This window comes from Papio anubis, chromosome 4 (assembly GCF_008728515.1).
Source record: "Papio anubis isolate 15944 chromosome 4, Panubis1.0, whole genome shotgun sequence".
NCBI lineage: Eukaryota > Metazoa > Chordata > Mammalia > Primates > Cercopithecidae > Papio > Papio anubis.
This window is the reverse complement of record NC_044979.1, coordinates 126,034,919-126,044,620: the sequence shown is the minus strand read 5'-3', so window position 1 is coordinate 126,044,620 and position 9,702 is coordinate 126,034,919. Positions and strand designations below refer to the sequence as shown.

General features: G+C 47.0%; 1 protein-coding gene across 3 annotated transcripts; it reads left to right on the top strand.

The window, feature by feature from the left end:
• The first annotated feature begins 2,203 nt into the window (after positions 1-2,203).
• On the top strand, positions 2,204-7,815 carry MRPS17 (mitochondrial ribosomal protein S17). Of its 3 annotated transcripts, none has more exons than XM_003895957.5 (3): positions 2,204-2,308; positions 3,272-3,412; positions 6,523-7,815. In XM_003895957.5, the coding sequence occupies exons 2-3, from the start codon at positions 3,290-3,292 to the stop codon at positions 6,790-6,792; spliced, it is 393 nt and encodes a 130-aa protein (XP_003896006.1). In that variant the 5' UTR covers positions 2,204-2,308; positions 3,272-3,289; the 3' UTR covers positions 6,793-7,815. The 3 variants fall into 3 exon arrangements, with proteins under 3 accessions (XP_003896006.1, XP_009201182.1, XP_009201183.1); XM_009202918.3 differs by lacking the exon at positions 2,204-2,308 and adding an exon at positions 2,329-2,640; XM_009202919.4 differs by lacking the exon at positions 2,204-2,308 and adding an exon at positions 2,643-2,741.
• The last annotated feature ends 1,887 nt before the right edge of the window (positions 7,816-9,702 follow it).

Sequence of the window (9,702 nt, the reverse complement as noted above, 5' to 3'; positions counted from 1 at the left end):
CTAATTTTTTGTATTTTTAGTAGAGACGGGGGTGTTAGCCAGGATGGTCTCGATCTCCTGACCTCGTGATCCACCTGTCTTAGCGTCCCAAAGTGCTGGGATTACAGGCATGAGCCACCGCACCTGGCCTTTTTTGTTCTTTTTTTTTTTTTTAGAGACAGAGTCTCATGCCCAGGCTGGTCTTGAACTCCTAGGCTCAAGTGATCCTCCTGCCTCAGCCTCCCAAAGTGCTGGGATTACACGCATGAGGTATGACACCTAACCCCATGTATTTATTTAAGAAACCAATTGACATTCTTTAAACAGTCAGCATTCCTCTACTTATTTGGACATTTGCAACTAATAAATAAAAAATTAAGAATTTATAAAATTAGATATGCCCACTCTTTTAAACATTAACTTCAGATTTAAACAGATCTTAATGTTTCATTATATCCAAACCTAAACTGTCAGATTCTATTAAATGCTTTAAACACTTTAAGAAACAGAAAAGATATAACCAGAATGTCACAATCATCATACCAAAACCAGTTATAAAAATGTTAACTGTGAAGATTTCATTTTTTTTTCTTATCTTTATTTGAACACTTTACGAGGGTTCCAATTTTCCACATATTTCTAGGTTTATGTTATTTTTTTTTTTTTTACAGAGTCTTGCTCTGTCGCCCAAGCTGGAGTGCAATGGTGTGATCTCGGCTCACTGCAATCTCCACCTCCTGGGTGCAAGCAATTCTCCTGCCTCAGCCTCCCAAGGAGCTGGGATTACAGGTGCCCACCACCACGCCCAGCTAATTTTGTGTATTTTTAGTAGAGATGGGGTCTCACCACGTTGGCCAGGCTGGTCTCGAACTCCTGACCTCAGGTGATCCACCTGCCTCGGCCTCCCAAAGTGCTGGGATTATAGGCATGAGCCACTGCATCCGAGCTTTTTGTCTGTTTGTTTGTTTTTGAGACAGAGTCTTGCTCTGTTGCCCAGGCTGGAGTGCAGTGGCGTGATCAAAATTTTTCATTCAAAGACATCATCCACAGAAAATAAAATAAACAGCCGGGCACAGTGGCTCCTGCCTGTAATCCCAGCACTTCGGGAGTCCGAAGTGGGGTGGACTGCTTGAGGCCAGGAGTTCGAGACCAGCCTGGCCAACATGGGAAAATCCCATTTCTACTAAAAATGCAAAAATTAGCTGGGCATGGTGACCCACACCTATAATCCCAGCTACTCAAAAAAAAATAATAATAATATAAAATAAAATTTTTAAAAAGATTTCCAGAATGAAATAATTACAGAATACAATAGAGAAGAGAGGAGAGACAATAAATTAAAGGACGGAAAGGAGAAAGGAGGCAGGAAAGGAAGGTAAGATAGAAATTTATCTGCACTGGCTAGGCAGGGTGGCTCACACCTGTAATCCCAGCACTTTGGAAGGCCAAGACAGGCAGATCACTTGAAATCAAGAGTTCAGACCATCCTGGAGAACACAGCGAGACCCTATCTACAAAAAATGCAAATACTGGCCAGACATGGTGGCGCGCCTGTGGTCCCAGATACTCGGGAGGCTGAGGTAGAAGGATCGCTTGAGTCCAGGAGGTCAAGTTGCAGTAAGCCACGATCACATGGCCATTGCACTCCAGCCTGAGCAACCGGGCAAGACACTATCTTAACAACAACAACGGAAAAAAAAAAAAAAAATGAGGCCAGGCGTGGTGGCTCAGCCTGTAATCCCAGCACTTTGCGGGGCGAGTCGGGCGGATCACCTGAGCTCAGGAGTTCGAGACCAGCCTGGCCAACATGGCGGAACCCCGTCCCTACTAAAAATACAAAAATTAGCTGCACGTGGTGGCGCGTGCCTGTAATCTGTAATCCCAGCTACTTGGGAGGCTGAGGCATGCGAATCGCTTGAACCTGGGAGGCGCAGGTTGCAGTGAGCAGAGATGGCCCCACTGCACACCCGCCTGGGCGACAGAGTGAGACTCCGTCTCAAAAATAAAAAAAAGAAAGAGAAAAAGAAAAGAAAACAAAAGAAAAAAAACAAAAGAATGAAAAAGAAAAGTCCGAAACCTCCTGCTCCACTGTCCGCTGGATGGGCGCGTTAGAAAAGGAGAGGTCAGCCACCCCCGCACAGCTACCGCCCCGGGTCCTTTTAAGGGAGAGTTCCGGAGGGGCGGGTCCTGCCTTTAACTCCGTCCGCGGCTAAGGAGACGCACGGCCTATGAGAGGGGCGGTGTGGGGCGGAGCCAATGCGTACGGCGTGACGCCATCCCGCTGCGACCGGCGCTAGCTGGGGCAGGTGGCTGCATAGTAGTGGCTGAGGTGAGCTGGGGCTCAGGGCTGTTGCTGCTGGGGGAGGAGTTGCTGGGGACCCGAGGCCCCCTCGCGTGAGAGCCCTGAGAGGGAATGGCGTCGTCTGACCTCCGGGTTGTCCCGGGCGAAGGGACGAGTCACCCCAACCTTTCCGAAGCCCAGTGGAATGGACTCATTATGAACTGATCCCAAAAGCAGCCCAAGTCATCCGTCGCTGGGGCGGGGAGAGGGACACCGCGGCGGCTCTTCCGAGTGCTACCCGGGCAGTGAGCCTGTCGGGAGAGGAGGCCCAGCGGGGTGGAGAGAGATAAGGGACCAGTAACGGCCAGCGTTTATCCGTGGTATTGAGCGTTCTGTGGGTCAAATTCTGAAAGTACTCCTGCGAAATAGGCCCGCCCATTTTGCAAAAGGGGAACGTGAGGCTTCGCGAGGTTACCGCTTTGTAAGCGCTATAAAGACGAGAGGTTGGGTAGTGGGGAACGTGTAAGCATCTCTAAAATGGTGATTCAAGCCGGGCGCGGTGGCTCACGCCTCTTAATCCCAGCACTTTGGGAGGCTGAGGCGGGCGGATCACCTGAGGTCAGGAGTTCGAGACCAGTCTGGCCAACATGGCGAGACCCGGTCTTTACTAAAAATACAAAAATTAGCAGGGCGTGGTGGCGCAGGCCTGTAGTCCCGGCTACTCGGGAGGCTGAGGGAGGAGAATCCCTTGAACCCGGAAGGCGGAGGTTGCAGTGAGCCGAGATCGGGCTACTTCACTCCATCCTGGGCGAAAGAACTAAACTCTATCTCAATAAAAATAAATAATAAAATGGAGATTCAAGAACGCTAAGAAAAAAGCTGTTTCTGGGTGGAGGGGGGAACAAAAAAAAAGAAAAAAACTGTTTCTGGACTAACTTGGACAGGTCTTGTGACAAAATTCATTTGGCATCATAACCACCAGAATATGAGACTTTGGAATTTGCTTTTCAGGTGATCAAAGCCACAGTAATGTCTGTAGTTCGTTCATCCGTCCATGCCAAATGGATTGTGGGGAAGGTAATTGGGACAAAAATGCAGAAGACTGCTAAAGTGAGAGTGACCAGGCTTGTTCTGGATCCCTATTTATTAAAGGTGAGAAACATTCTTGTTTCCGGGTGGCTTTGGTAAATCACCAACATATCCTTGGTCCTGAGCAAAAAAGCATTTCTCTCTCACTAAAGATGTCTTGTCTCTCATCTGCTTTGAGCTAGGCATTCTGCTGGTCTGTGGGTATAACATGGTTCACACATTCCAAGAAAATAGAGTTAATGTCAGTCCACTCTAACTGTTGTAGTCATTCTGTATGCAAAGTACTGGCCGGATGAGGTGACTCACGCCTGTAATCCCAGCACTTTGGGAGGCTGAGGCAGGTGGATCACCTGAGATCACGAGTTCGAGACCAGCCTGGCCAACATGGTGAAACCCCATCTCTACTAAAAATACAAAAATTAGCTGGGCATGGTGGAGCACACCTGTAATCCCAGCTACTCTGGAGGCTTAGGCAGGAGAATCGCTTGAACCCAGGAGGCCGAGGTTGCAGTGAGCCATGATTGTACCATTGCACTCCATCCTGGACAAGAGCGAAACTCCGCCTTAAAAAAAAAAAAAAAACAGTACTGTGGGAGCAGAGAACAGAGCATCTCATTCTCCTATGAGTGCTGTAGGAAAGCAACCTTGATTAAGGGACATTTTAGCTGAATCTCAAAAAGGATTTTATCCAGCTGGGCAGTGGCTCACACTTGTAATCCCAGCACTTTGGGAGGCTAAGGCAGGCAGATCACCTGAGGTGAGGAGTTCGAGACCAGCCTGGCAGCCTGTCCAACATGGCAAAACCCTGTCTCTACTAAAAATATAAAAAATAGCCTGACGTGGTGCCAGGTGCCTGTAATCCCAGCTATTCAGGAGGCCAAGGCAGGAGAATCACTTGAACTTGGGAGGCAGAGGTTGCAGTGTGCTGAGATCACGCTATTGCACTCCAGCCTGGGTGACAAGAGTGAAACTCCATCTCAAAAAAAAAAAAAAAGATTTCATCCAAAGGACTCGGTGGGGGGAAGTCATTTCAGCTATGATGAGTGGTTTGTGGAAGTTCATTTAGCCATGATAGGGCATGACATTCTACGGGAACATAGTGGTTTGGCAACATTGAGCCTAGAGCTTGGCATTTAGTAGGCATTCTTAAATGAATGACAAGGACAGTTGGGCTAGAATATGAAGGGTCTTTTGTGTTTTAGATTTCATCCTTATTTTTTTCCTGAGACGGGGTCTTGCTCTGTCACCCAGGCTGGAGTTCAGTGGTGCCATCTCAGCTCACTGCAACTTCCTGGTTCAACCAATTCTTATGCATCAGCTTCCTGAGTAGCTAGATTTCATCCTTTAAGCCAGCAGTCCTCAACCTTTTTGGCACCAGGGACCAGTTTCATGGAAGACAGTTTTTCCACAGAGGCAGGGTGGGGGGAGGATGAAACTGTTCCACCTCAGATCATCAGGAGTTAGTTAGATTCTCATAAGGAGCGCACAACCTAGACCCCTCCCATGCACAGTTCACAATAGGGTTTGTGCTCCTATGGGAATGTAATGCCGCTGCTGATCTGACAGGAGGCGGCGCGCAGGTGGTAATACTCACGGTGGCTCAACGCCGCTCACCTCCTGCTGTGCGGCCCTGTTCCTCACAGGCCACTGAATGGTATCAGTCTGCTGTCCTGGGGGTTGGGGATCCCTGCTTGAACCCAAAGAAAGACGCTTGGAAACACGGGTAGGGATGAAGACTGGAGGAAAGGGAATGGGCAGAGAGGCTGCTGCAAAAGTCTAGGATGGAAATAAGGACCTGAACTAAAGTTGATGTAGTGGGGATGGAGTGGAAAAAATATTTCAGGAAGAAAGGACAGAGTCATTGATTTGTTTGCTGTGCCAGGGGGCGAATAGGTGCTGAGGATGGTTTCACATCCAAAGTTCGGCACACAGGTGGGTAGAAATGCTGTTCATTATCAAGGATTAGAAACACAGGAGTAAGCTGAAGAATGACTGCATGATCCTTGACCTTTGAGAGACCTTAGTTTGAATACTGACTCTTGTTTACCAGCTATACACATTGCTTAACCTCCCTGAACTTGTTTTCCTCGTATGTAAAATGGGAATACCTGCTGCAGCAGGGTTGTTATAAAGAATAGGTGATTCTAGGCCGGGCGCAGTGGCTCACGCCTGTAATCCCAGCACTTCGGGAGGCTGAGGCAGGTGGATCACCTGAGGTCAGGAGTTAGGGACCAGCCTTGCCAACATGGTGAAACCCCATCTCTACTAAAAAATAAAAATAAAAAAATTAGCTGGGCATGGTGGCAGGCACCTGTAATTCTAGCTACGTGGGAGGCTGAGGCAGGAGAATCTCATGAACCTGGGAGGCAGAGGTTGCAGTGAGCCGAGATCATGCCATTGCACTCCAGTCTGGGCAACAGGAGCAAAACTCTGTCAATGAATCAGTCAATCAGTATAATAGGTGATTCTAGTTACCATTTGTAGTTTATTTGCAGTACTTTGAGCTAAGCATAGAGCTAAGTGCTTGATGTATATTATAACGTTGAATTGTCTTGATAACTTTAGAGGTGCAGGTATTAGAGCCTCATTTTATCGTGGAAAACGCTGAGCTTGGAGTGGTTAAGTGACTCACAGCTAGTGGTGAGGGTAGCATGCTTATAGGCTAGAGGGAAGGCTCCAGTGGGAAGGAAGAATATAAACAATATAGGAAGAGATGGTAACTGATAGAGCAAGGGTACTGAAGGGAATGACCTGGAGTGCTTAGTGAGAAGATCAACTCTGGAAATGTCATCCTGTTTTCCAAAAATTAAGCAGCTAATTTTGTGGGATTTGTTTTTGACACAGGATAACTGTCACCCAGGCTGGAGTACAGTGGCATGATTCTAGCTCACTGCATCCTCAAACTCCTGGGCTCAAGCAGTCCTCCTGTCAGCCTCCTAGGAGGCCGGTGCTAGAGGCATGTCACCATGCCTGGCAGTTTTGTTTTTTTTTTAAGTAGAGAACGGGTGTCACTGTATCACTCAGGCTCTAATTTTTGTACTAGAAGACTCCTTAAGTATCTTATCTTTCCTAAGTCCTGGCTTGTTTTCCATGCATTACTTTTTCATATTACATATTGCATTACCAGGTCACAGATGGGAACTACTGATTTGTTTCTCTCCCTCTCTCAACAGTATTTTAATAAGCGGAAAACCTACTTTGCTCACGATGCCCTTCAGCAGTGCACAGTTGGGGATATTGTGCTTCTCAGAGCTTTACCTGTTCCACGAGCAAAGCATGTGAAACATGAACTGGCCGAGATCGTTTTCAAAGTTGGAAGAGTCATAGATCCAGTGACAGGAAAGCCCTGTGCAGGAACTACCTACCTGGAGAGTCCGTTGAGTTCGGAAACCACCCAGCTAAGCAAAAATCTGGAAGAACTCAATATCTCTTCAGCACAGTGAAGGGGGAGTGGAAGAAGGAGCTAAAGGGGAAAATTGACATGTTTATGTTATGGAAAAAGAAATTTTTCTAAGTTTCATCACAAACTGTGTCCAATTTCTCTGTGGTGTTCGTGAAATAGCTAAAAGCAAATGAAGTAAAGGGCATATTATGGTTTTTCATAAAAGTTTATGGTTATATGTCAAATTTTCATTTCAGTGAACATACTTCCACGTTACACTAAGTGTGCCTAGCAGTCTATTGCATTTTGTGAGCTCACTGTTTCAGAAGGTTTTGTTTTTGTTTTTTGAGACAGGGTCTCGCTTTGTTGCCCGGTCTGGAGTACAGTGGTATAATCTTGGCTCACTGCAGCCTCGACCTCCCTGGCTCCAGCATCTTTCTACCCCAGCCTTCTGAGTAGCTGGGAACACAGGAGCATGCCATTACACCTGGCTGATTTTTTGTAAATTTTGTAGAGACAAGGTCTCCCTGTGTTGCCCAGGCTGGTCTCGGAGCCCTGGGAGCGATCTGCCCATCTTGGCCTACAAAAGTGCTGGGATTACAGGCCTGAGCCAGTGTGCCCAGCCGGTTTCCTTATTTTCATTCAAAGGAATTTTGAATTTATCTTAGAACCTTTATTTTGAAGGAAGGAAGGAAGAAAGTTTGTTTGTTTGAGATGGAGTTTCGCTGTTGTTGCCCAGGCTGGAGTGCAATGGCATGATCTTGGCCCACCACAATCTCCGCCTCCCAGGTTCAAGTAATTCTGGGATTACAGGCACGTGCTGGGATTACAGGCATATGCCACCATGCCTGACTAATTTTGTATTTTTGGTAGAGACGGGGTTTCTCCATGTTGGTCAGGCGGGTCTTGAATTCCCAACCTCAGGTGATCCACCTGCCTTGGGCCTCAAAGTGCTGGGACTACAGGCATGAGCCACTGTACCCGGCCAGAAGAAAGCCTCTTAATATAAACAGATAAGACCACATTAAGTGAGTATGGTTGATCCTATGTAGGCAAAATAAATATTTTTCTGATTTCACCAGTTCCAAAGAGAAATAACATGCTTATGGTCAGAATTCTTTCAATCAGGCTGTGTTAGTAAGAATGTTGATGTGTGGAAAATAAAATTTTATAATTCTGTGTCACTTTTCTTATATCCTAGACTAGATTAAATAGGTATAAATTCCTAAAATCTGACACATTAAGTTGTAGGACTTCTCCCACATGCATTTGAGATGAAGAGTGAGTTTTGTTGCTATTAATACACCACAATAACTTACATTTTGACTTAAGGAAGCATTGAGCAGTGTATTTCTTTTTTTCTTTTTCTTTTTCTTTTTTTGAGGTGGAGTCTCTGTTGCCCAGGCTGGAGTGCAGTGGCACAATCTTGGCTCACTGCAAACTCCGCCTCCTGGGTTCAAGCAATTCTGCCTCAGCCTTCTCAAGTAGCTGGGACTACAGGAGTGCACCGCCATGCCCAGCTAATTTTTTTTGTATTTTTAGTAGAAACGAGGTTTCACCATGTTGGCCAGGCTGGTCTCGAACTCTTGACCTCGGGTGATCTGCCCAACTCAGCCTCCCAAAGTGCTGGGATTACAGGCATGAGCCGCTGCGACCGGCCAAAAGGGGAATATTTAAATCTTAGCTGATACATGTTTGTTTTGAGATGGAGTCTTCGCTCTGTTGCCCAGGCTAGAGCACAATGGCATGATCTCAGCTCACTGCAACCTCTGCCTCCCAGGTTCAAGCGCTACTCCTGCCTTTGCCTCCTGGGTTCAAGCGCTTCTCCTGCCTCAGCCTCCCAAGTAGCTGGGATTACAGCCACCTGCCACCATGCCCAGCTCATTTTGTATTTTTAGTAGAGATGGGGTTTCAGCATGTTGGACAGGCTGGTCTTAAACTCCTGACCTCAAGTGATCCGTCTGCCTCAACCTGCCAAAGTGCTGGGATTACAGGCGTGATAAACTGACCTCAGGTGATCATCCGCCTCAGCCTGCCAAAGTGCTGGGATTACAGGCGTGAGCCACCGTGCCCAGTCTTGATACATGTATTGTGTCAGCACAGGGTTTCCAGGATGATCACAGGCCTTGCCCACCTCAGGGATCAATCTAGCTGGGGAAGTATGCACAGGTGCCTCCATGGCAAACAGGATATGGGTGAGGGTGAATTGAAGGTCACTTCCCAGGAGAGATGAGTTGGTGCTAGAAGTAAGCATTGAAGCAAGAGTCTGCAGGACAGAGATGATGGGGTGGAAAGGACATTTGAGGCAGAGGAAAGGGAATGTAAAATCCACAAAGTGAATGAAAGTATAACCAGGGCTTCTGGAAGCAGATAATTGCTACGACATTTTCAGCAGTGGTGGAACTCAGAAATAGGTGAAAGTAACTGTAAGTAATAGTGGTTGAATGTTTTAAAGAGTGATAAAATTGCATTTGCATTTTAATAAAAGTGCATGATTGTAGAGAACGGACTGGAAGGGGACATGTTAGAGATGGGGAGACTGCAGTTCAAAGACTGGTCCTAAGACCCAAACTGAGTTGTGCAGGGAAGGACTGAATAACAGCAGTGAGGGATTGAATAACAGGTTCCAAGGTAGAACTGGTGCCAGGGTAGGTGAGTGAAAAAGGGAAGCATCTTAGACTGTCCAGATCTCCAGCAGGTGGGGCTGTGGGACTGCTTAGCCTGGAAGGGTACAGGAAAGTATCGGGTATCTCCCACAAAAAAAAAATGAGTTCGGCTGGGTGCTGCGGCTCATGCCTGTAGTCCCAGCACTTGGGGAGGCCAAGGCGAGCAGGTCATAAGGTCAGGAGTTCAAGACCAGCCTGATCAACATGGTGAAATCCCATCTCGACTAAAAATACAAAAATTAGCTAGGCATGGTGGTGGGCGCCTGTAATCCCAGCTACTCTGGAGGCTGAGGCAGGAGAATCAC

Excerpts from the sequence above, each read along its gene's own strand:
- MRPS17 (XM_003895957.5), top strand. The coding sequence starts at position 3,290 with ATGTCTGTAGTTCGTTCATCCGTCCATGCCAAATGGATTGTGGGGAAG. Across the intron at positions 3,413-6,522 it reads TGGATCCCTATTTATTAAAG|TATTTTAATAAGCGGAAAAC; the intron begins GTGAGAAACATT and ends CTCTCTCAACAG.